General features: G+C 37.9%; 2 protein-coding genes across 3 annotated transcripts; both read left to right on the forward strand.

Moving 5' to 3' along the window:
- The first annotated feature begins 494 nt into the window (after nt 1–494).
- LOC121298092 (protein-L-isoaspartate O-methyltransferase domain-containing protein 2-like) lies at nt 495–14,802 on the forward strand. 2 transcript variants are annotated; one of them, XM_041224900.1, is made up of 8 exons: nt 495–595; nt 727–769; nt 3,862–4,202; nt 4,503–4,605; nt 5,534–5,705; nt 6,340–6,463; nt 13,704–13,775; nt 14,619–14,802. In XM_041224900.1, exons 3-7 carry the CDS (start codon nt 3,896–3,898, stop codon nt 13,724–13,726), a joined length of 729 nt encoding a protein of 242 aa, XP_041080834.1. In that variant the 5' UTR covers nt 495–595; nt 727–769; nt 3,862–3,895; the 3' UTR covers nt 13,727–13,775; nt 14,619–14,802. The 2 variants fall into 2 exon arrangements, with proteins under 2 accessions (XP_041080834.1, XP_041080833.1); XM_041224899.1 differs by lacking the exons at nt 13,704–13,775; nt 14,619–14,802 and adding an exon at nt 7,092–8,389.
- On the forward strand, nt 14,287–26,694 carry LOC121298441 (peroxidasin homolog). Its single transcript, XM_041225565.1, has 20 exons — nt 14,287–14,290; nt 14,492–14,690; nt 14,795–14,866; nt 15,003–15,074; nt 15,977–16,039; nt 16,870–17,039; nt 17,927–18,202; nt 18,430–18,546; nt 18,713–18,868; nt 19,470–19,582; nt 20,086–20,254; nt 20,540–20,648; nt 20,779–20,924; nt 21,344–22,847; nt 23,235–23,369; nt 23,462–23,670; nt 23,952–24,066; nt 25,330–25,441; nt 25,758–25,871; nt 25,965–26,694. Exons 1-20 carry the CDS (start codon nt 14,287–14,289, stop codon nt 26,061–26,063), a joined length of 3,954 nt encoding a protein of 1,317 aa, XP_041081499.1. The 3' UTR covers nt 26,064–26,694.
- Nucleotides 26,695–27,014: the final 320 nt, after the last annotated feature.

Below are 27,014 nucleotides of genomic sequence, written 5' to 3' on the forward strand. Positions count from 1 at the left end.
AATTAACACACACACACACACACACACACACACACAATATTACACGCAATTCATTTAGCGATTCTGTATGGCTACCTACATTTCCATAGCTGTAGGTCACACTTTTCAGTGACAAGTCAATATTTCTATGTGTAGATCAATAATAGTAATAATAACACATACAGATACATTACTGTACGTGGTGCATTTCGATGTTATACAGGTTATTCAGTTTTAATACAAGTCTAAGGAAAATGCAATAGTCAATGTTTGGGGGCCTAGAGAGGCACTGAACTGTTAAACTTGCGTTGAAACAAAACCTCTCGTCATCTGTCCGTGTTTTACCCTTTCAAAAGGTGAAAGTCCCTAATTGGGTGATGTTTGATCCTTCACCCAGTAGATTATTTCGGTATATTTATGTGAATCCGAAAATGTTATCTTGTCTTTGCGTCCTAACAGTTAAGAGTTAGTAAATTTGCATGCGTGACGTAGGTAGTCAGCTGGTCAATGTTTACATCCTGTGCTGAACTGGCTGCGATTTTCACAAAAGCTTGGAGAAAAGGAGCCGAGGAAATTATTAAACAAAGAAATAAGCTTCTAAAGCGACCAGTCTTGGGTAAAAATAAATAAATACATACATAAATAAATAAAAACTGCATTTAACTTTTAGGTGTGTGATGCAGCTTTTATTGCATGTTTTGTGGAAATGTTTTCATGGCTCTTTTTTCCCCGTGTTGTTTATTTCAGATTGCCAGACTGTACTCTCGTGCACACTGCAAAGACAAAAAAGGTGAGACACCTACCAGTCTTTTTTTGGTTTTTTTTCGCAAATAAATTCAAAATGCAGCCCGTTCTGCCATTTCAGAATGGAGATGGTGTCAGTAAATAACACAGTTTTTTAAATTCGTAACTAGATAAAGGTGTTTAGAACCAAGCCACTTCGCATGGGCAATACAGCTAAGGTTGTCGTATATGTATTATACTGATGTATATATATATATATATATATATATATATATATATATATATATATATATATATATATATGGGGGGGGGGGGGGGTCATTTTGATGTATCGTTTTTTTTAAGAATTTTGTTTTAAACTAACCGTGTTGGAAAAGTGTTACAGCGTCACCTTCCGGGTAGACAAGACAGTTTATTTGATGCAGAAAAGGACATTTTTGTTTTATTTGAAGGCCAATAAGCCTTGTCGTTTGATAAACCTTAGGGATTATCCACGCACTGCTTGATGATGACCAGTTTGTTCTGTAGTCTCTAGGTTTTTATCAGTTTTAAATAGCCATCAGGAAAGTAATGTCTTACTGTTATTGCTTGCAGGTCGTTTACTTGATTGAAATTTGCTTTGTTCATTTTAATGGAAGTCTTAGAGATCTAATACAATTTCCCCTTTGAAGTCTGATGAGGGTTCAGTTAAGCCTCCCTTACTTTCAACTACAGCCTCAAATTGCTGTTCCTGTCCAGAGATATACAGTTCCCACAGCCTGCACGACTCTGATGCTGCCAAAATTAGGTTCTAGTTATTTAAGTTTGGTGACTGCATCACTCTGTCCAGAAACATTAGCCCCCTAAAACTATTTTCTCTAGGTGTATGTATACTTTAGAAAGATCATTGAATCGAGTCCACTCGATAGCTTCAGACCATTTATTTATTTATGCACTATAGTCTCAATCAGTACAAATTACATAATCTCTCTGGGTATCCCAATATGAGATACTTTCTAAGTCTTGGTACCTTGTTTCAATTGGGGGAAAAAAAAAAAAAAACTTGAGCCTGTACTTGGACTTCAATGACTGTCATTGATATTCAGTTACGTTGCATTACTGATTTACCAGTAATTCAATTAAAAACAACGCAACATGGCACATAGATAAATGCCTTGCGTATATGTTTGTCAAACAGTTTTTTTCTATGATATGTTGTGGATAAGATAGGATATTTAAAGTTCTGCAACGATCTTGGTTAGTAACACCTGGGAGCCTTGAAGATATAGCTTATTAGGGTTTCTACTACTTAGACCCCGTTCACACTTGCAATTTAAGGCGGCCCAGGGCTATAACTATAGTTTAGAGTAAAAGTAATATGCAGATATATGCCCAGGGACTGTCAATGGAAATTAGCCTACTGGCTACTTGTGTCATGTAATTGACAATTATGTTATAATTGTATGTGTCCCTGATAAGTAAATACAATAAACAAACTAACTACAGTAACTGCATACAAATACAAATTAAAAAAAAAAAAATCTCCCTCAAACTGGTCTTCACAAAACATGATTTTATGGCAATTCAGCAGGTTTTATTTTGCAGACCAAGGCAAAATATTAGCAGTTTTTCAATACAGATTAATAGAAATGCTTACAACTGCAAAAAAAAGTGGAAAAACTTCTGCTGAAGCTGATGATCCTTCTAAACCTAGTCTTTTGTTTTATCTTATTCCTTTAAAGCTTGCATCTAAGCAGTTTCATGGTTTTGTTGTAATCGTTTCAAAATAATCCAAAGTGATGCAGAACTTTGTGTATTTTTTATCACTCCTTATGTACTGTTAATGTGTTACTGCAGACTGCTATCTTTTTAGTGGTATTTAATTTTTTGGTATTTAATACAAAATATAGCAAAACAGTGAAGACTCTTCATTTCATAATAAACATTTTGAAATGCCTTTGAAGAAATGTATTAAACAGTTCAAGGATGTGTAGTCAGCCTAGGAAACATTGTGATCCAATGCTTATTACAAGCCTTTTTGTAACTTGCATACCTTGTAATGATTTCTTTATACATGTTGTAGACAAAGAGAATAGGCAGAAAGAATGGTCAGCTCAATTGAATGCCCTCAAGCCATTTTTTTTTTTTTTTTTTTTTTGCAAGGATATTCTCTGCAGCTGTGTACTTTGCAGTGGTTGTGTTGTCCATTCATGTCACTAATAGAATACTGCCTTTTATTCATGTAAAAGGTTATGTTAGTCCTGCGTCTGTTAATTTCCTTTGCTATTATCCTGTCTGATAGGGAGAAAGCCAACTGAATAGCATGCGTGTGCGGTAGAAAACAGGCAATAGCAATGAGTTATTCAAATTCTGTAGCTGTATGTTTGGAAAGGCTCTGCAGATTTTGAATTGTAGAATCATACATTTCCAGAATGACTTTGGTGTACAAGTGCCCATCGCATAAGACAAAATCGCCTTACACAATTGACTTAATTGGTTAAAAGTTATGGTGTTCAGAAAACTATGTACATGGATGATCATGTGTAAAATGTTTTGTTTGGTATTGCAAACCTTTTTATGGGTTTTTAATGGTTTCTTGGTTTATGAAAAGCATAAAATTAGCAGTATTGGACATAAAGTTTTTGATAACTTTCCACATTCAAACATTCTATTTTTTTTTTCTTCAAGAATTGATGTTAAAATGCTTTTAAATTGATTAATTTTAAGTAGGCATTTTAGGCTGTGCAGTACAAAATTAACCCAATTCACTGCCATACTATTTTAACCTCATATAAGTGACACAAAACATACAAAGAGATGCTGATCCAAACAGGGGCAGATATAATTCTTGCCAGGCTTTAAATTAAAAAAAAAAAAAAAAAAAAAATGCACATACCTGACTGGACTGAGAGAAACACACAGGTAAAACTGCTTTTTTTGTTGTTTTTGTAATGATATTTAGCTTCAGCGTCTGTTACAGATATTACAGATCTTCAGATGAAGTCTGAAGTTCACTGAGTGTTAGCTTTGGGGGGAGGCCCACACAATGCCCAATAGACTCCTAACCTTACATGAGCAATACATTAACAAAAGTAATAAACAAATTAAAAACCTGCTTACTTCTACTACCTCTGAGTCTCTTTGTTTTTCAACTTGCAGTCTGTCCTGTGAGGCCATACTGTGCTACTAGAAGATGGGTGGAGCAGTAAGCGCTGGAGAAGACAACGATGAGCTAATTGACAATCTGAAAGAGGCCCACTATATCCGGTCTGACCTGGTGGAGCAGGCATTTCGGGCCATCGACCGAGCAGACTACTACCTGGAGGAGTTCAGAGACAATGCCTACAAGGACTTGGCTTGGAGACACGGGAATATTCACCTCTCCGCTCCCTGCATCTATTCTGAGGTGATGGAAGCCCTGGACCTGCAGCCAGGACTCTCCTTTCTGAATCTGGGCAGTGGGACTGGATATCTCAGCACTATGGTGGGGCTAATTATAGGTAATGTGGAGCACAGTGTGGTTCGCTAACAAGAATGGATTAACAGTGTTGTGCACTGGAGTGCAATTCTGTCATTTTAACATCTGGATTGAATAATTTGTTCACTTTCTTGCACATTTCAGTTGTATTGCAGTGCTCTTATGAATGGTATCCAAGAACCTGAGTGAAATGAGTTTGCACTCTACTTTTTGACTGCGGTTTGGCACGTTTGCCCATCTTATGATTGACTGTGCAGATAGGTGCTTTTTAGTCTAGGTAGATTTCCTTGCAAATAATAATCTGTCATACATGTTGTTGCAGGTCCATTTGGTGTAAACCATGGCGTGGAGCTGCATGCTGATGTGATCGAGTATGCCTACCAGAAGCTGGACAGCTTCATTAAGACTTGTGACAGCTTTGACAAGTGAGGATTGTTTACCAATTCCTAAAGTAAATATGAAATACCACAAAATAGGATTTAGGAGCAAAATGGTACTGTTCTCCACGTTTGCTAACAGAGTTGTATCTTTTGACTCTGTTCCTTGTGAAATGTCAGTAAATCATTCCTATCAAAGCCTGTCACATCGGCTGTGTTTACTGTCTTGAATTAAAAAAAAAAAAAGCTTGACCTGCAACTAGGATAGGCAGCTTTGGCAATTCAAATTGGCAGGATGAAATTAGCTGTGGGTTCTAGCAGCTGCATGCTTCATATGATAAGGCTTATGTTTTGACAGCAATGTTCTTTTTCTTTATGAAAAATAAATAATTTGCTTTCAGGGCAGTGCACACATATATTAAAAGGCTACTGAATTGATTCCATTAGATTATGAACACAACTGCGAGTGAAAATAGCATCCTTTGACATTTCCTAGAAGTGTATTCATTGACCCATTGGCATTGTGTGACATTTTGCAACATAAATTGGTATGAATGAATTAAATGTCAGTCGCATGCAAACATAAAGAATCAATTAAAAAAAACTTTAAGCTGAGCATATGTTTTTATGTTTACATAAAAAGAAGAATATGTTCTGTAAATGTGCAGTACTTTCTCTATTCACTGTTCTAAAGGATTCTGCATCGGAGGGCAATTTCCAGCATTGATAGAAAGCATCCCAATAATTCAGGTTTGTTGTATTAAAGCATGCTGTTAATCTAGTATGTCTCATCGTGACATGCCTTGCAAATAGTACATAATAAAACAGTTGAGGATTATAATAATGTGCTCATTTTATATTGAAGGGGAAAAATTAATATCTATGCACTCTTTGAAGAATGGCACTGAAAAGGCCACAGATAGAGTACTGACAGTATATACACCCCATATGTCAATCTTGACTCCTCCATTGACAGGTTTGAGTTCTGTGAACCCTCGTTTGTGCTTGGGAATTGTCTTGAGATCACACCGGAAAGCCGCCAGTACGATCGAGTTTACTGTGGTGCTGGGGTGCAGAAGGAGCACGAGAGCTACATGAAAAACATGCTCAAAGTTGGAGGAATTCTAGTCCTACCGCTGGAAGAGAAGGTAGGACTGCATGAATGGAGATTTGTTAGCGGTATCACATAACTGTATAAATACATCAAGTAAGACAATACTTTTATACAATGACATACTTGTTTGTTCAGTAGTTGCAGATGTTTTCACCTATGAGGCGCCTTCTTTGCAATGTCATCTAGTGTTAGGAATGCCTGTCTGAATTAATAGAAAGTAGATAAAAATTAAAAGGCAGATTTCAGAATCTGGCTTAGGATCAACATAAGAAGTTGTGTTCAAGTTGTACTCTCTATAATTCAGGAGTAGTGCAAACCTATCAAGCTCTACTAAATGGGAGTAAAATATTATACTGCTTGATGACTGTAGTGTAAATCTAAAATGCCTACATATCACAAATGCAATCCAATTGGGTTAAAATACTCCTGCAGTGATAGAATCCCTTACATTACATTTTTGTTGTTTGCGAATGGCACTTTTTCATTTCTAATTGTCTGCAATAAGCAACAGGGCATTGATAAATATTTGCCTTGTAGTTGTCAAGCTATTTTTTTTTTTTTTTAATGTGGTTGCTTTTATTAAAACATACTAAAGTTTGAATAGAAAGTGGTTATTTGTTATATTAATCTATTTCTGCCCTTTTTTTTCTGCTTCATTTTGTATTCAGTTAACCAAGATAACCCGCACAGCGTATAATATCTGGGAAACCAAAAAGATCATTGCTGTCTCCTTTGCTCCACTGGCACAGCCAAAGAACAGGGACACTGGGAAATCCAAAGCCATCTCTCTTCGTAAGTGCAAACAAATCACAGCTTTTTAAAACCTTGTATCACATAGGGCCATGTTAAGTTTTAGTACATGTAGCATTAAACATAAAGCTTTCAGTTACTTTTCATCAACGTTGTTTAAGGCATTGTTTAGCGCATGGCAATATCTGAATTCTAGATACGTATAATATATTCTAAAGGCTGAGGATTTGATTGTGTGTACTACAGCTGAATATTCTTGTTCAAAAAACTTTGAATAAGGGGTGTTTGCTGCCACCTTTTGGACAGAGTGTATTTAACTAAATCTCAATCCTATTGTTTACAGTAATGATACCTACTACAGTCAACACTCACATATATATATATATAAAATACATATATATACATATATAATGTGAATTTATTTGTTTCATAATACAAGGATGGTAAAATGCGACTGATGTGTATCTGAGTGTCGTATATCCGAGTGCTGACTCTGTAAATCTGTTGCCATTTCTGTTTAGTTTGTAAGACCTTGTTTGCTGTTTTTATTTTTTTATAAAACATCAAATTGTTTCTTGAGCATATTTTCCTTATGTTCTCCACTTGCATTATTACATTGCCATTTATACAGTATATACTGAAGGTTTTGTTTTATCGGTACGTTATGCAGCTATGTTGGAAGTCCGTACCCTGCAGGACCTGTCGCGAATTACCATCCGGCATACCCTAAAACAGATAGAAAACTTTGACAAAGTGAAAAATTTCAACCTCGTCAAGAATGCTCGGAAGTTTAAGCGCAGGAGGGTGCACAGGCGGTGCCTGGATTCCGTCATGCTAACGAACAAGCACCTGTTTGTGAACCGCATGAACCCGCACCTTATGGACGACAACAACAACTGCAATGAGATGGCTGAATACAGGCAGTATGAGACTGAGAATGAAGAGGAAGAGGAGGAGGAGGAGGAGAGAGAGCACTGCGATCTGAAACCTGAGCCTCTCGTCAACTTACTGAGGGAAAAGATCTTCAGCCTGCCACTGCCAGAGCCCCTCAAAATGTATCTGCTCTATTACAGGGAAAAATAAGCACAGCAATCTGATGGGAACGAGTCGGCGTACATTGTTGTAAAGAATATACCCCTACATACCTACTGTTTTAAGAGTGCCCTCAATTGCACTTGTCCTGCAATAGCAGCGCAAGAACTGGCCTTTCTTATACACTGTAGGGATCCATGCATCAGGTAGACCAACCTAAGCATCTCCCATCTAAATGATCCTTGGCTAGGATCAGTACTTAAGAAAGCACTTAATTCTGTTATCCCCTCATCCTTTTTTAATATAAGCATAATATGTGGTTTACCAAGCAATGCCTGTCTGAGTGCCCTCAGTCCTTATTGTATGCTGCAGGCATTCAAGGAGAATGTCTTTTAGCACTAGAAAGTCCAAGGCAGACCTCATCTGTTATATTAGAGTTTAAGACTCTGCTTCTGAATTGAAACAGAATAATAGCACAGCATTCCTGTGTGTCGTCTGAGTTCCTCGCTGTGCTGTAATGGCAAATGCAAACTGAGTGGCATGGGATGTTTCTAGCATTATAATTTAAGAAATAAAGATATAAAAACATAATAAATAAAAAATTATTCTAAGGTTGCATTATAGACGGTAAACAGTTTTGAAGATATTCTTACAAAAAAGAAGTTGCAACAGACAACCGGCGGAGAACAGCGTCCTGAAATAGCCCCCCTGCTGAAACCATGCATTCTCTCGAAGCGTAAACTCACTGTCTCACATTGACCATGCTTTTTGTGAGGGAACCAAAAAGAAAAGCCAGTTGGAGACATAAAAGGCATAAGTAGCAAGTCTTATTTAAAAAAGAAAAGTTTGACCTGGATCCTTTTGAAATATTTATACCACAAGTTACCTACAATGAGCCCAATCTCTCATCTGCCCACACAGTAATATATTTATTTTTGTATTATATAATATAATATATATATTTATTATATATATATATATATATATATATATATATATATATATATATATATAAATGTATTTTTTTTTGTTTAATTATAGTAAATGCTAAACCAAACCACTACTCCATACCAACTACACCACCTGTTACATTTCAAATATTGTACTGAACTGCCTGTTTTGATGTCTTTTAGTGAAGTATGATGAGGGTGTCTGTTTGTGCTTTTTACTGATACAAGTAGGTTGTGAAATTGGTCAGACTCAGATGCCACATTCATTTGAACTTGATTCTCAAATTTTGAACATTGAAGGAGTCAAAATCATATTTTAACCAAATAACCTGGCAATTCGAATGGTTAGCATTGTATCCCCAATGTCACTTGTCAAACACCTGACAACTGTCTGCAAGAACAAGCTAATATAAAACAAATCCACAACACTACAGTGCCATTTTTCTTTGATTGTAGACCAGCAGTTTTTTTACTTTTACTAAATAAAAAGGACAAGAATGCTTGCACAACGTGTGTTAAGAACTGCTTCATTTTTCCTTTACAGATAAACTGAATTTAAAAACTGCCCCTGACCTAGCACACCAGCAAAATCTGAAAAATGCAGAAAACAGTTTAAATAAACCCAGCGTGTACATAGAAAACTCAAATGAACCTTGTTAAAGCGACAGGCATCAGTGTGAAGCCCGAGAAGTGACCTTTATATAAGAAAAAAAATATGTATATATTTCAACACACCTATATACATTACATAGGCAGATGGACTATGTGTTTTAACCTAGATATTAAGAAGTCTGACAGTTTAGGGCCTACTAATTGTTTTTTACTTTGAAGTGAAGAGTTGAGTATATATTTGTATATTATTGGAATCTTAGGTACTGGGCTGGTAGTGTAACATGTACCAAGTATAAACTCTTCCATACTTGCTGTGATTTTCTTTTGATAATGTGTTGTAACTTCACCAGCTCCAATCCTTTATTTGTGTCAAAAAAAAAAAAAACTTCAACTAATGTGTATTTTCTGAATGTAAATTGCTTGAAACTTGCCCTTCTTCAAGGATGTCTCCTATAGAACTTTCCTCTGATTGTAACGTATCATTAGGTTTTTCTGAGGTTTACATTTTTGTCAGTGTTGGAGCTTTTGCACATGAAGGGTGTGAATAAAGAGATGTACCGATTTAATAAAATGTTTATTGTTATAAGTAAATAAACAAAAAAACGACACCTATATGTGAAAAAGCCATCCTGTTGTCTTATTTTTTGTGAAGGTAAAAGTGGGGGAAAAGTACATTTGCTTTTCCTTCTTGGTGGCTATATAACATTTAAAACTTTATAGATGATAGAGCTCCTGTTTAATACTAACATTTCATGGCATATTCCACATATTAAACCCTTTTATTTTAATTGGATTCAAATCCAAGTTAAAGGAGTGGTTTGGTTTACATGAGAAAATCACCCTATAATTTCTCAGTAATAGTGCATGGTTCAAATTTTTGCTGCATTAAGTAATGTTAACCTCATGCGCTGTGGGAATTGTAAGTAACTGCTCATTAGGGATATTGCGACTGTTATGTGTTACAGGCACAGTTTGTCTTGAAAATGACATTTTGTGTTGCCACTTGTCAAGTATACACTTTTAAATTGATCATTTTGCTCTGCTTATGTTAGGACTGAAGTTTTTTGCGTCAAAAATGTGCATCTGTGTTCTTGAGACGGACAAAAAAAAACCAAAAACGTTCATAATATCAAATGGTTGGCTGTCAACACCGACCACTTCAACCATGGCTTTACTGATCTGCCATGAATCCCGAGTGTGTTCTCATCATCTGCCCTTTGTAGTCGGTGACTCCTGTTTTGCTGTTTCTCTAAAGGAACAATAATCCCTGAGAATTCATCAGGATTGTGGGTCAGTAGTTGCTTTGTAGTGTCAATGGCTTTAACGCCCACATAAACAAAAACTAAATAATTGCTTAGTAATACAAAATTTTCAGCAGGAGACAACATGTACAGTATTTACTGTAGATAGAAGATAGTATTATTTGTTTATTTAGCAGACACCTTTATCCAAGGCTATTTACAGTGTCTAGTATACTTGGCATATTGTTTTCAAGCGCTGCCAGCTTGATTATCTTGTTACACTTTTTGGCATTGGAGTAAATGTTTAGTGAATCTGGCTGGCCCACAGCAGAGTGCTGGCTCAAGTGAGCCATGCCTTGGACTCAGAGGAGCGAAGCATATTTTGATTGGAAACGTGTGTGTGTGTGTGTGTGTGTCAGTACAGTCCCACCTACTCAGGACTCTTCGAAACTTTTAAAAGCAGCCTGAAGCTCTCCAAAAAATCTACTTCTCGGCGGTGCAACATGCTGTCCAGATACACAGTGTTAGCAGGAACTCTTTTTCTTGTTCTTCCCTGTTGGTCTCTGCCTTGCCCAAACCAATGTCTCTGCTATCAGACTACAGTGAGGTGTATGCACTTGAGGCTACAAACTATTCCTGGGGTCCCTCAGCAGACCAATTTGTTGTAAGTATTTTTATTTATTCTTTTTTTTTTTTAAGAAATCTTGAAGTAGGTTGCAACTATATGAAATAAGAGTGTTTATATAAATAAGTGAGAATTGTGTCATGGATTAATGATGATTTAAAAACAAACATTTTATTGCATTTTAGTAAGTGTATTTTTGGTGTATTTATTGAGTACAATAAACAGAAAAGCTAAAAAGGCTCTATCAGCATGCAATCTAATGAAATAATTAATAAAAAATACAATGCCTTAAATATTAAAATCACATTTGTATTGACAAATGTTATTAGGTATAATTATGATAAGTAATTGAAATAGGATGTTGCCAGTTTATTTAAGAAGGAAGTATGATTTACTGTTTTACTTTTTCTTTTTTCTTTTTTTTTTTAAATGTGCATCATACAGCAAGCATGCACATAGTTTTTAAAGAGTTTGTCATCCAAAAAAAAATCCTTTATATATCCTAGGACCATGGCCATAACTAGCTGTGAGGACACTGAGGTTGTGTCCTGGGTTGTTATATTTTTTTGTTTGTTTGTTTTTTTGCATCATGTAAAAATTCTGGTAAAGTACAAAAGACTCTTAATTTTCTCTGTTGGTTTGCTGTGTAACATAGATTTGGAGGTTGAATAGTAAATACCAAGCAGTCATATAAATACTACCAGCTATAGTTTGAAACCTAAGTTTGACCTTGGTAGAATGGCAACTCTGGTTATGGCCGTGCTTAGGACAACAGTACCTACAAGACGATTAATTTGTTAGCACTATAATATTTCTCGTACTCCTGGATTGCACTGAGAATCCTGGTCAAATGTATAGGAGTGTCAATAATGTGTAATCATTTTCTGAATGCAAGCGTAAGTGCTTGTGTGAGTTGTAATTTTATTGGATGCTGAGCGCCAGAAAAAAGACTGGGAGGGTGTGAGGTACTATACAGGGCTTTGTGCTGATTGAAGTTCTACGGTGGTGATGACCTCATAATCTAAATGAAATAAACATGCATGATAAAAATAACCAACAAATAGCCAAACCGCCAAGACAATATTTACCTGCTAGATGCTTTCAGAAGAAACCAAATTTGGCAGCCTATAAATATTGCAAATATTTATAAACCTACTGTTTCAGGGGGAAGTATTTACCGGTGCACACTTGGTCAGTGCTGCCAGATTGGTGGTTTTCCAGGCAAGTTTGGCTTATTTTGAAAGCAATTAGTGTGTAAAAATTGTCCTTGGAGGGTTGGCTATTTTTATAATACATGTATACATAAAATGTAATTGTGCTCAGAGCAGATGCATGTGTTTGACACGTGGTTCAAAGTCTTTCAGATGGCTCCTATAACCAAGTGATGTAATTGAAAACAAACCAGCTCTTGCCAAAACACTTGTTTCACTCTCGCTGGTGCTGTATATTACACACTTGAAAAGTATGTGAAGTTTTTTGAGAATTACATCGTTGGTTTATACAAAGTTAATGTGCTTCAGGTTTAGTTTGGCAATCGCTTCAGCCAGCAATGAACAGGGTAAGGAACAGGCCACCAGACTTGCTTTATTATGTGTGGAAAGTATGTGATTATTTCTGTAGTTGACGTATATAATTTAAACACAGGGCAGATTAAAAAAACAACAGGTGTTGGCCACTACAGTCCAAGACCTACAGTACGTTAAAGGACTGCTAGACAAGGTTTTAAACACTATTTTCATGCTGATACTGTTGTGCTAAAATATATAAACCAGATTTATATCTGGGTCAATAAATCACCCTTGAAGGAAAGCAACGGGAGGCAAATTGTGAAGGTAGAGTGGTGTTTTTAGAGACATCATCACTTAGATCATTAAAAAGGCACGTGAAAAATGGTATAATGGGGAAAATGAACACGACAGTAAAGATCACACTCTACATTCAGACTGCTGATCAAATACGTATTGATTAGGATAGATCATATGAATCAGATTTCCATGGAGGGACCTGCTTTATTGATCTGTCCTACAGCGTTATTCAATTATATCAAATGTAATTTCCTCTTGCCAACCCACCAGTGAGGTTCAGTTCTGAATTTAATTCTGGAAAAATCATTGCCCTTTTTCCCAGATGTACAATCCCAACACCAATCCAAGGTCATTACGAGCACAGAGATTTATTTAATGGGAGTGACCTCAGTTCCAATAGAGAATCCAAGTGGGTGAAGAAAATGAGTTGTATTTTTATTGGTTCTTTAGTTTTATGAATTTATAAACCTTGAAATGCTGCATCAAATCAACACAGAAAATATTGCTACATTTTATAGGGGTACTTGTATATTTTTTCAATTAGGATCTTTGTAGCTCTCTCATAGCATTTTTAAGTCAACCAGTAAAAACTACTGTACCGCAGTCTTTGTGGAATTGACCCTACTGCATATACAGTACATCACAATTTGTTTCCTTCATAAAAGCCAAACTATGTATATTTGTGAAGCAATGTAAGGAGGCTTGGTGGTCCAGTGGTTAAAGAAAGGGCCTTTTTACCAAGAGGTTCCTAATTCAATCCTAGCTCAGCCACTGACTCGCTGTGTGTGACCCAGAGCAAGTCGGTGCACCTCCTTGTGTAAAAGAGATGTTAAACCAAGGTCCTATTGTGACGCTACAGCAGCAGTTGTGTTGCATAGTTCACCCCCTAGTCTCTGTGTTTGCTAAATGACTAATTAATAATATCCCATTGAATAACTACTACTGTATATAAGTTTTAGCATGTGAAATATATTTGCATTACAAGTAATTTTTTTTATTTATGTTTATTTTTTGCAGGGATTTACGGTTTAATCACATAAAGGAGATCCATGCACAAGCCTTTAAATGGTCAAAAAATGTGAGCACATTGTAAGTACTGTATGATAAAACAATACTTTGGTCAGTGGATCCTTTTCAATATTTTCTTGATAATTGATAGCAAATATCTCTAAACAATAGTCTACAAATCACAAGCTTATTTATTAAACAGCTAACTTAGAAAAACAAAGCAGCACAGTTTTAAGCAGATTCATACTTATAAAAATCACAATATTGTAGTATAGTTATTCAAAAAATTGAATGATGGCCCTTATAATAAAATAAGTATATACAAAAAATGTGATATACAGATTTGTATATCAAAGCCTCCTGACCCTTTGTATTCATGTCTCTCTGGGCAATTAAACCCTCGTAGAAGTGTTGTTTGAATAACTATCACCAGAGAGCAAAACAGCTGGTCTCAGCTTCATTCAGCTGTAGGGAGCTGTTGCAAAAAAGGTGGGGTTTTTTTTTCCAATGTTAGTTTAGATGCTTGAGCAAATAACTCTGGGTTAATCCACAAAATAAGACTGAATTAGCAAAACAAGCAACACAATTGGAAATGTGTGAGGTTATAAACTACTGTCCACTAAACGTGGGGTTAAAGACAACTAAACTCATTGAACTTGTTAGCCTGATGCATGGCCTAGCCCAAGTGGAAGCATTCATTATATGTCATGTATATAATGCCTGATGATCACGTGATAGTGAATAATGTGAATGGCAGTCACATGGTTTCAACACGTGCTGATCACACATTGTTTCAGCAGCAGGAAGAGGGCCATCGAGATCCCTTCTTGTCACTGTTCCTACAGGCCCAGCTGGGAAGGAGGTGGGTGCTGCTGTGATAATAGTGTCAGAATATCATAATGACCTCTACCATTGTTTACCCAGACAGCTGAACAATAACCAGATAAGAATTATTCCAAGAAGAGCCTTTGAAAATCTGAAGAATCTCAAATATCTGTGAGTGTCATTGTTCAGGAATCATTACGATGCAGAATATGAACAGTTTGATATTTCACCTTGTACTAATACTGTTGTGGTTTCTCTTACTTCCACCTTTAAAGCTTCATATATAAAAATGAAATACAGGTAATAGAGAAAGAGGCTTTTAAAGGACTGATATCGTTAGAAGAGCTGTGAGTATGAACCCTTTTGGGTTTCTTTCATTTCAATGTATGACAGAGTATATATAAAATAATATCTACACATTGGCTTCATTTTTGATAACATCTCCTTCTGTTAAATCAAGTTCTTCTTGCTTTGTTTAACTAGATATCTTCATTTTAACAACCTGGAAATACTTGAATCTGGCATATTTAATGATCTACCAAGTCTTCAGAGATTGTAAGTACCCTAAAAATAAAAAGCATCATTACAGTAACACCGAACTCCAGGGGTCCTTATTGACGGCAGTGGTTGCAAACATAGAGAAATCGGATCTCCAGGGACTGTAATATAAAGCAATCAGAAGCTGTAATGTGTGTAAAACAAGGGGAATTAACCCGGTGACCCCACACACACCAAGTGAGCGTCTATCCACTATGCAAATCAGCCAGGCTCATCTGCATCAATGGTTAAACAGCTTTTAATCTCATCTCTCGACAGGGGTCGGACTGCGTCACATGACACTGCTCATTACGTTTACACGTTCCGTATAAGTTTTACTCAGATCATTTACACAAGTAAAGAGGAAGCTATGCTGAGACATGCAACTAGACATCTTCATCCTTCTACTTCAGAAGTGGAGAACCTACTTAATAAATGCACAGGAGAGCAATACATTGGCCAGCACGGTAATCCTTTGTGAATATAACCCACAGGAATGCTTTGCTCAGTTGATTATTTATCCCCGATTGGTGATTTAACAGCAGTGCTATTAAGATTGCTACAGACTAGCTCCATTCCATTCCATTGCAGGGCCCGTTCTAACAGGGTTCTTCATTGTCTGATTGGCCCTGCTACAGATTCATTAAATTACTGCAGACCTGCTTGAATTCAAGAATAGTGTGAGAACAGGGTGTCTCAGCCTTGTACTTCCAGTCAAACGGGTGTCACCATTAAAGCTTTTGTCACGTAAAATACAAATGATGTGCCCCATAACAACAGAAAATATTGAAGCTGCGCATTCCGGCTGGTACCTATAACAGTCAATCGAACTGAAGCACACCATAATGAAAAATAAGACTTGAACCTTCTCAGGACAGATCGTTTTGATTGTTAAGATTTTCAATCTGTACTATTTTTAGGTTTCTCAATAACAACAGAATATCGAAGATAAAGCCAGGAGCCTTCAAGCTGCTCAGCAGACTGTAAGTGATCTCTGACTTGCTTTAATCCAGCCATTCTGTCATGAATATAACTTGAAATTGCTAAAAGCACGTATTTGGAAATTTAAAAAAAAGTTAGCAATCAACGTTGCTATGCAGAAAAAAGCTCAATCTTTTTTTTATATATATATATATAAAGAACAATAAGTGTTACTAATCATTGTAACAATGCAAATTCCATGTAAAAACAAACATGAAATGAAGGAGTATCAGAAAGTTTTCAAGGACACAATGAAATGTCTCTGCAGCTCCACGTCAACTGAAAATAAGAGAAATAATCAAGCAAAGGTTAATCTTCCAACGACCCCTGTCAGTGGAAGGTGTAGCTTCAGAGACAGACAAAACAGCTCAGATGCAGGAGGATAATGGGAGTCAGTGTCTGTAGATCCTGCTGAGGAAAGTTAAGAAATAATCTGCTGTGCTGACCTATAATGGTTTTTTCTGATTCAATCCAAAAAGACTAAGTTAGGTACAATTTTTTTGATTTTTTTTATATATATTATATATACATAATATATATATATATATATATATATATATATATATACATATATATATATATATAAATATATATATATATATATATATATATATACTCATTTGTGTATTGTGTATATATATAATAACAGCTTATAGTAGTACGGGTGCTTTTAAATTAGTAATTTTAAATAAAAATAGAATGTCCAAAGAAATTCCTGAGTAGTTGAAGTGCTTCAATGAAATCTTCAAGGTTCTTTTTATACTACCCACATTTTTGTAGGGCTCCCAAACTCAAAGCATATGCTCTGCCTTTGTGTGCTTTTCCTCTCTAGACGTCTGGACTCCAATGCCCTGATCTGTGACTGTGAACTAGCCTGGTTGGCAGAGCTTCTCTGGGAATACGAGCAGCGTGGCAGCGTTCCAGCAGGTGCCATCTGTGTGCAACCCAGCAACCTACAGGGACGGACTGTAACCACGGTACCCATACATGAGTTCAGCTGCAGTAAGTACGTGCGGCATGCCAAGTATACATGGAAGTCACTTTATGCTTGGACCACAAGAATGGGTATGTCTAGCATGGGGTACACATAGGGGGAATAACATGCTTACCAGGACTAGTTTCAAATGTGTCTTTGCTTACATTCCAATCCAGTGGTGTAATTCAGGACAGAGCTGCGTTTTGGTGTTCAAACATCGCTCCCACCACCGATACGTGTTTTATGACAATTTAAAATGTCAGATTTATATTTTTGTTTTGCTTTGGACCCCGATTTCCTTAAGAACTAGTTTAGCCAAGAAGTGCCAGTTACTGATCTGCCTGTGTCTGACTTATCCAAACAGTCTGTAGCCCCTTCATTGACACCAGTGTAGTGTTATTTTCAGGTAAGCGGTAAAAAGTGGTAAGTCCAAAACAACTTCCGCTAAGAAAGCAGGGAAGCGCCCGTTCAAATCTGGTACATTATGCTGCTTTCGGTCTTTTACATATTTTTTTATTCAATTTATCATATGTTGCAGTCTTTTATATCATTCTTAATGTCATTTATCACATTTTTCCACCATTAAGAAAATAGTATGCAAACATTAATTTGACAGCCTGAGCGCCAGGTTCTAGCTAAAAAGTCAGTTGGGAAGAGGCCCTAAACAGGGTTAGAAATGAATCCACGTCGAAGTATAATCTGTTGAAAAAATGAAAGTAAAAATCTGCCAGGTAAAATAATCTCTGAATGAATTGATTTCTGTAAAAAGTTCACAAATTTGATTAATATTTATTTTAAATATATACTTGTTGTATAAACAGAATGTTGAATGATTGTAGGATACCAGGTTTCAGTGAGGAAGAAAATAAAATAATGTTTTTCTAGCGATCCAACAATTGTCCCTTTGTTCCAGTTAAACCAGTTTTTGTGATTGAGCCAGAGGACACAGAGGTGTGGAGCGGTCAGAGTGTCACCCTGGAGTGCAGTGTGTCTGGGATCCCCCCACCTCGAGTCACCTGGACTAGGGGGCCCGATCACTTACCATTGCCAGATAGCCAGAGGTACAGAATCACCCCCTCAGGGGGGCTCTTCATTGAGGGAGTCATTGTCAATGATCAGGGCGAGTACATCTGCACAGGCAGCAACATAGAGGGCTCTGTCGAGGCCTCGGCTCTCCTCATCATACAAGGCAAGTCATTGATCCTTCATTTGAACTGTTCTCATGGCTCTCAAATTTTCTGTTTTATTGTACATATGGTTTTGTTCAAGAAATTCAGTATAATCTTTATATGAAACCAAGCGTTTGGTATTACTGAACAACAATTTGAGTACATGGTTTTGTCTGTGTATATGTCTTGAAATGTCAATTTTGCTTTCACTGGTAAGTGTTTTCTCTTTCTTCTCTATCCCTAGCAGAAGCGCCCCGATTCTCTGCACTCCCCACTGACAGCACAGTGTTGATTGGGCAGAGTGTCGAGTTTATCTGCTCTGCAGAGGGAACCCCCTCAGCCACCATCGCCTGGACAAAAGCAGGTGATCAGTAAACCAATAATGTTGAGTGATGTTGATTAATGTTGACTTTAGGGACTGTTCTAGCAAAAATACATACTGCATCGTTTTGAACAGTTGCTTTTCAGTAGTATGACAATTCATTTTAGATTACTATAAGGTTATATGTTGTATTTTTTGTATTTCCTAGGTGCTCAGATAAGTGACCAGCGCTACACTGTTTTGTCAAGTGGTACCCTAAGGATCGTTGATGTGGCAGAGCATGACCAAGGCCAGTATGAGTGCCATGCTTCGAACAGGGCAGGGGCAAACTTCACTGCAGTACAGCTTATAGTGCTTCCTGAAGGTAAAAACAAACCCTGTCTACAATCAACTCGAGTGTGCTAAAGAGAATATATAATTGACAGCTGTATGGTTTTCTAGCAGGAAGAGAAGGAGATCAAAGGGTACAGCATATTAAGATCATTCTTTTACAGTACTTCTACAGCACTTTACATAAATTGAAGAAAGCAATTACTATTTGGGCTAAGTGCCAATAATTGTGCAGGCATGTCTCTGTTTTTATAAGGCAGATGTGTCATTCACTTGGAATGTTTTATTAAGGACGTGGGAATACATTGTGGGAATGTGTTTTGATTTTTTTTTTTTTTTTTTTTTTTTCTAAATATTTTCTGCACATTAAATTTAGCCTTTTGCACTTTCTGAAGGGCTGGTGTTTATCTACATTGTTTACCTTGTGTGGGTAAAATCTGACTGGGTGAGAGTAACCTTGTAGAAAACAACTTTACTATATTATCTGTGTTATTTAAAGAACAGACAGCTTTAAAATGCATGTTCCCTCGATGTTTGCAATGATTCGGAGTGGTTCTTGTTACAGCCACTCTGTTAAAGGGCTTTTATCTGAGTTCAGGTGCAATTCTGTTTTGTGTTTATTTTATGCTTAACAGTGAGTCCGGTGTTTGTGCAGACCCCAGGGGACATTGTCGCTGACCTCGGTCAAGACATTCAGATACCATGCTCTGCCATGGCCATGCCTCTCCCCGTGATCACCTGGTCTAAAGTAAGGACCCCTTTAGGACAGGGTCTCCAACCTTTTTTTGTTTTTTAGTATCAGCCAAGTTGCTTAATTGAACCAATAATTGGTTTAATAAATCAAGATTATCATGTGTTCCAGATATTTAGCCATTGATAATGTAAAGGCACCTATTAAAATGCAGGACTGGGGCTCTCCAAGACTAGGGTTAGAGACCCCTGTTTTAGGAATACATACCGTCAAACCTGGTCCACATGCTTTATTCCCTTGAAAAATGGTCTTAGGAATAGTCTAAATTTAAAACCGGCCGCTGATTGGTTACTGTCATTAATCTGAATAAAAATAGGTGTCGTTGATGTGGCGGGGACTGATTGCAGACACCATCATAAAATCCAGTGATATGCTGGTTCACAAGTAAGAGTAACATTTTCTGTTAATTTTAGATAAGTTTACATAAAACTGTCCCCTCTGTCTTCTATAAACATATCATTGACACGGTACTCAAATTACCCATTTGCTATTTTCCAAAGGACGGTGTCCAGATTGGGAACAGTGGAAAGTTTCTCGTCAGTCAGAAGGGATCTCTGACTATCCGAAATGTGGGAGAAGTGGACCACGGACAATATGAATGTACTGCTCGCAATGCCTTTGGGTCATCCAGCAGTCACATGATTCTAACAGTCCTGAGTGTGAGGGGAGGTGTGTGCTGACCTTTTGTGATTCCCTCACCAGCCAATGTGTGAACAAGAAAACACTTGCATTATAATAGATAGATTCTCTGTATATAATAAATCTGAATGAGTTTATCTTTACTGTATATAAAATCTGTTATACATGTATTGGCTACTTTTAAATGGAACAAATAGTATGACAGCACAGTTCAATTGCAGTGCAATTCAATTATTCTCTAAATTGGTGTGTGAAATAGTTTGGTTTCTTTGATTATTATATTGTTTTTAAAAAAAAAAATTATATCCTATCAAGACTCGGAAGTAAGCCGAACTGGAGACAGCTATGTTGAGGCAGCAATCCAGGAGGCCATTAAAAATATTGATGATGCAATCGATTCAACGAAAAAACATCTTTTTAGCATGTAAGTATTGGAGCCATTTCGTTCCAGGTTGGAACAGTTAAAATACATTTGCACTAATGCTGCCTAGGTGTCAAGTGATTGGATATCACGCCGTACTAGGCATTTATTTTTCTTATTCTGGTTCTGGCAGTCGCCCCAAATCCCAGAACGACCTTCTGGCACTGTTCAGGTACCCCCGGGACCCTGACACTGTGGAGGCTGTGCGAGCCAGGGAGATCTTTGAGAGGACGCTGGAGCTCATCCAAGAGAAGGTTGCAAAGAACCTGAATGTGACGTGTAAGGGAACAGGACTGATTGCTGTAAAGCGTGTTTGATATTCGTGCAGATAATGCTTATACTCAAAAATGTAAAGCATACAAATATATTAAGTTGTTTAATGATAATGTTACAGCACACCGCCAAATAACTATTTTGTCTATACTGACGTAAACAGAAGTCAGTGTCATGCAAAAAATATTGCCAGACAAAAAGTGTTTTGAAAGCAGCCCAAATGTAAATGTTGTGCTCTGCTTGCTTGAGAATATGTGTTTACAGCACAATAATCTAATCTCAATGTCTAAACAGCATTTGTATTCGCCTCACAGTAAAACTCTCATCACTTATCGACTCCAACTATCTGCTGTATAGAGCTACGTGAACCATGATGGTACAAAAACAATTGGTTGTAAAAATTATTTTTCTTTTTTTCTATGTAGACAAACAAACCTTTAATGTTTTGGTTTCTCCAAAATGGTTGCAAGTCATAGACAGCCTGTCAGGCTGTGCAGCCCAAAGGAGATCCCCTGACTGCTCTGACATGTGCTTCCATCAGAAATACAGAACACAAGATGGCAGCTGCAACAATCTCCAGCACCCAAAGTGGGGGGCATCTGCAACGGCCTTCGAGCGGCTCCTAAAACCAGCCTACAAGGATGGGTTCAGCTTGCCACGGGGCTCCAGAGAGCACACAAGTGACAACCAGCATCCTCTCCCACTAGCCCGTCTGGTGTCAACCACAGTGATGAGGTCAGAGACAACGACTCTTGAGAACCAGTTCACGAAGATGCTGATGCAGTGGGGACAGCTTCTCACCCACGATGTTGTTCGGACTGTAGCAGCGATAAGCAATTCCCGCTTTTCAGACGGGGCACGCTGCAGTGAAGTCTGCACGGAAGACCCGCCCTGCTTTTCTATCTTGATCCCAGAAAATGACCCTTTTGCACAGGGCAAGAGATGCATGCCATTGTTGCGCTCTAGCCCAGTTTGTGGAAGTGGCGAGGCATCTCTGTTCATAAATTCTGTGCTCCCGAGGGAGCAGATGAACCATCTGACTTCCTACATTGATGCCTCAAATGTGTATGGGAGCAGTGAGCATGATTCACAGAAGCTAAGAGATCTGACTAGCAAAGGATTCCTCAGGAAAGGGGATGCAGTGCCCGGCTCAGGAAAACCTTTGATGCCCTTTGCGATGAGCCCACCCACAGTGTGTCAGAATAACAGAGAGAAAACCTCTATCCCATGCTTTTTATCAGGAGACTTTAGAGCCAACGAGCATCTCGGGCTGACAGCCATGCACACGGTTTGGTTCAGGGAGCACAACCGTATAGCCGCAAAACTGCTGGAGCTGAACCCAAAGTGGAATAGCAACACCACTTACCATGAGGCTAGAAAAATTGTGGGTGCCCAGATGCAGCATATAACATACAGTCACTGGCTGCCCAAGATCCTGGGGACAGCTGGCATGAGGAGGCTGGGGGAATACAAAGGCTACAACCCCAACATCAACGCAGGGATTTCCAATTCTTTTGCCACAGCTGCTTTCCGGTTTGGCCACACTATGATAGACCCAGTTCTTTATCGGTTTAATAAGACCTTTGGGGCCATCCCTGAAGGTCATCTGCAATTACAAAAGGCCTTCCTTTCCCCATTTCGGATTGTCCGTGAGGGAGGCATTGACCCCATCTTACGTGGTCTTTTTGGAAGGCCTGGGAAGATGAAAGTATCAACTGAGCAGTTGAGTCCAGTTCTCACGGAGCAGCTGTTCACCACAACCAGAGCTCTCAACCTGGATCTCGCCGCTGTCAACATCCAAAGAGGGCGTGACCATGGGATCCCACCATACAATGATTACAGGGTCTTCTGCAACCTCACCTCTGCTCAGGATTTTGAGGATCTTAGAAATGAGATAAAAAACCCAGAAATTCGAGAAAAGTTGAAAAGGTGAGTTGTACCCATGGCAGTTTTTAAAAAAACCTTGCTTCCACAAACAGTGCTTCAGTAGTTTTTGGCACATTTACACATTGAATTTTTAAACATCAGTCTTGCAGTATTTGCTTCTACCTAACAGATTGTCCTTGTACTGTTTTCAAACCCATTGCAACCTTAGATAAGAGACAAAAGAGGCATATGATGAAGCTCAATGAGCCAGACATGGCTCCCAAACTATCTGTCCTGGTTTACTCCATTGTGCTAAAAAAATATATCTTCAATTAGAGCATAAAAACAACCAGAGAAAAACAAAACTTTGGCAGTTTGACAAAGAAAAATCCTTCAGAGAATATATGTTTGACATTGTACAAGATTAAACACGTTTGATTGAATTCCCAGGTTATATGGCATTACTGAGAATATCGACTTGTTCCCAGCACTGATGAATGAAGACCTGGTCCCAGGGACAAGACTTGGAGCCACTCTTCTGTGTCTGCTTGTGGTAGAGTTTCAAAAACTGCGAGATGGAGACCGGTAAGAACACCCTGATTTATTACAGTGGTCAGCAGCAGACTGGTAGGAGCTCTTCCAAGTTAATCTGCTCTCTTCGTGCTCTGCTGTTGCAGTTTCTGGTACGAGAACCCAGGGGTATTTACACCGGCACAGCTGACCCAGATTCGTCAAGCCTCCCTGGCCAGGGTCCTCTGTGACAACGCTGATGACATCACTGAGGTCCAACCAGACGTCTTCCAGATTGCGGACTTCCCTCACGGATTTGTTTCTTGCAGTGACATCCCGTTCATCGACCTGCGCTTGTGGCAGCAATGCTATGAAGGTATGACCCTTATTTTGCACCTGATGTGTCCCACAATCATTTTCATTTACCAGAGGTAGGATTAAAAATAGGAATGGAATAAAACAATGAAACCAATATAAAGCGACAGTAGACAGTACATAGAGACAATACATGTTGCTTACACAACAGAAGCACGGATAACATCTACTGAGGCCATTAGTGTGCAACGAGCTGGAAAAACAAATGAATGGAGATAAACATTACTACTACACAGAAATCGAAATAGTTGTTTTTCATTTCCCTTGTTTGTCTTACCAAAGGGCAGGCTGAAGGACTTCCCAAGACCTTCCCCAGTAATCACTCTGCTGAATTCAGCTATGTAGACAATGGCGCATCTCAAAGAAGAAAGAGGTCATCTCTACACATGAAGCATTGGTAGTTTGTTTTAATTTGTTTGTTTGATTTTTTTGCTATGCTTTATTGGTGCCCATGATGACTGAAGTCCTCTCTATTTATCTACAAAGCAAGGATCACTTCTAAGCATTTCCCTGCAAATATGACTCAACCATGGAGGCAAAATCCGATCACCTAAGTAGGTGTTATTTTGTGGGTTGAACCCAATGAATTACCTCACTACAACAAGTTAAGTTTAACAAACTTGATAAATAACATAGCAAGCAATAGGGAAAGATAGTGTAGCAGTATTCTCTTCCTCTGATCTAAGTCACACTCACTATGCTTTATTTATACACAACTTGTTCACATCCTTTATAACTACTTTCTGTTTATATAATCACATTCATTGGTCAATAGTTCATAAACCTACTAGTCGCATAGTTTTGACTCTACAATGCAACAAAAGTGCCACTCCGTTTAGGAGTTTATCTGCCGTGTGTACAAAAGGTCACAAAAGGGTAATTCCATGATAAATCAGCCAAAAAAATGTTGCCTTCAACATCCCTGAGCACCGAGGGGGTAGGATATTGCCTATTGGGTGATTTATTTCAGACTGACCCTAAATGGACAGCAATGATGCTATCATCCAAACTTATCTGGCTTGAGGTTTTCAACCACAGCTATTATTAATGGAGCTGCTACTTGTAGCAGAAGCATGCATTCTAAACATGATCATTGCTTAGATGCGATCCGCTATCATAGACTTATTTTTGCATTGTAGAATGTCACAGCCCTTACCTCGCCCTGATAAAACAAAGTTCACAGACAAAATTATACTAGCACAGCAACACAGAGAATGACAATCGGTATTCTATATCATAACAGGAGGGTCAGGCTCATGTTTATCCAACCCTTTTTAAAATGACTGCACACTGACAGTTAAGCCAGTTATTTACAATTAATAAAACATTCATTGCTGGTTTTACCCCAATATTAACATAGGCAAGGTACTTGAAGATTAGTGCTAATGCGGTCTGTGAAACCAATAACAGTTTTTTCATTAAAAAACTGGAGAGGCTTGGTAAAGTGGGCCATGCGTGTATGTTCAGTAGTTTTCCAGAAGAGGGAACTGTACATCCAAACCAACTGTAATAATGTGAATAGGATTAAAACAGTTATACTGGAAAAATGGACTGAAACACAATGACAGTTGAAGAATAAATAAAATCTGTATGTTTAGTGACTCTGTTAGCACACTGCCCACTGTTTTAAGGAATCCTTTATTTATATTCTCTTTTAAAGGCATGTTGAGGAACAAAGGAGCTTTGTAAACATGACTGCTGCTTCTGAAGAAAGCGACTACAGTGAATTTGTGACAGAAATGCTGCGAACCATCTCCTCCCTGAAAAAACAGGTACAGTGAATTTCAATTCCAGTTTGGACTGAATTACCATTATTGGCCCATCAGACATGAAAAGTACAAAGCAACACCCAGAAAACATACATAGTTCACTGGAGATTTTCACTGGAGGCATCAATTTTATAAGCCTTTTTTAAGAAGAAGGTTGTGTCTTTACCTGCAGATGTTGTCGACATCTTTGCTGGCTCTTGCAGTTGAACGGCCACAAATAGATGTCCACCAAGCACAGTTTATAGCAGCGTGAGACTTCAACAGGAAGCACAAGGGGGTAGCAGTCAAAACTGTTTCTTTCATGTCACTTCTGTGACAGATCAACAAACTGGAGGCTCGGCTGAAGCGTGAAGCCTGTCTGGATGAAACAGAAACGCAAAGGCTCAGGGGGGAGACCTGGAGAAAAGACGACTGCACAACCTGCCTGTGTCGGGTAAGAGACACCAGCTCCAATCCGTGAAGCTGTCGGGTGCTAGATATAGACACTATATAGCCTAACATTGTTTATGATCTGTTTCCATTCCAGCACGCTCAGGTGATTTGTAAGGTTGAACGTTGCCCAGAGACTAACTGCCACAGCTTGGCGAGGGTGGAGGGAATCTGTTGTCCTGTGTGCTACAAGTGAAAGAAATTGTGTATGCCATCTAGACACCCCCAGGCACAGAACTATGGTCAACTGAAATATCGTCTGATTCATTTACAGAAGACTTTGACCTATGACTATACCACATTTTACCTACTTGACTTCCTTTTTTTTTAAAGTTTTACCTTAGATTTTATAATCGAGGGCTTGAAGTTATGGATGCTTTCCCAATATCCAGACATTACAGTTCTGAAAAGTGACTCATTTTCAAACCTTATCCCTTATCTGACTTGACCAGGAAGTTCCTCCATTTCTATTGCTGTGAACCTGCCAAAAGAATAGAACATTGCAGTGACATGGAGTGACAGCATGCCCAGCCTATCAGAAACCAGCATCAGGGGTCATATGTGGCACAGTAAAAGCAATGCCCTTTGGACTACAGTGTGAAGCATGTTGGGTTCCAGTTTCACTTGTGGCAAGTTGGCGATATTGGCAACTTGAGTCCTCTTGAGTGTGTTGAAGTGAAGTGTTCATTTTAAATTGGGTAGAAAATCGAAGGTTAAATTGATAAATTAAACCATCATATTGTCTTGTTTAACTCATCAGTTTATTGCTGTATGTGAAAATTAAATTTTTTTAAATGTTACATTTTGTAACAAAATAAGTTGTGTGTAATGAGTACTGTTGTGTGTATATCTTATGATTTGGTGTTTGAGAAGTTGTGTATTTTAAAAAGTACTTTTGATTAAATATTATGGTTACATTTACCTCATTTACTTTTCAATAAAACATTCTTGTATTTCAAGTATTTTCTCTGTATACTTCTGCAAACCTTGCATTAAATATGCAGACTAGTACAAAGACAATATGTTAGATTTGTGTACAGTCAGAAAAAAATGCTATATTTATACCAAATACAAACCATTATTGTTTTTTAATTACATTATCATTGACTGAACATATTTTGACATCATATACTGGAGGAACAATACA

The sequence above is a fragment of the Polyodon spathula genome, chromosome 23, assembly GCF_017654505.1.
Source record: "Polyodon spathula isolate WHYD16114869_AA chromosome 23, ASM1765450v1, whole genome shotgun sequence".
Taxonomy (NCBI): Eukaryota; Metazoa; Chordata; class Actinopteri; order Acipenseriformes; family Polyodontidae; genus Polyodon; species Polyodon spathula.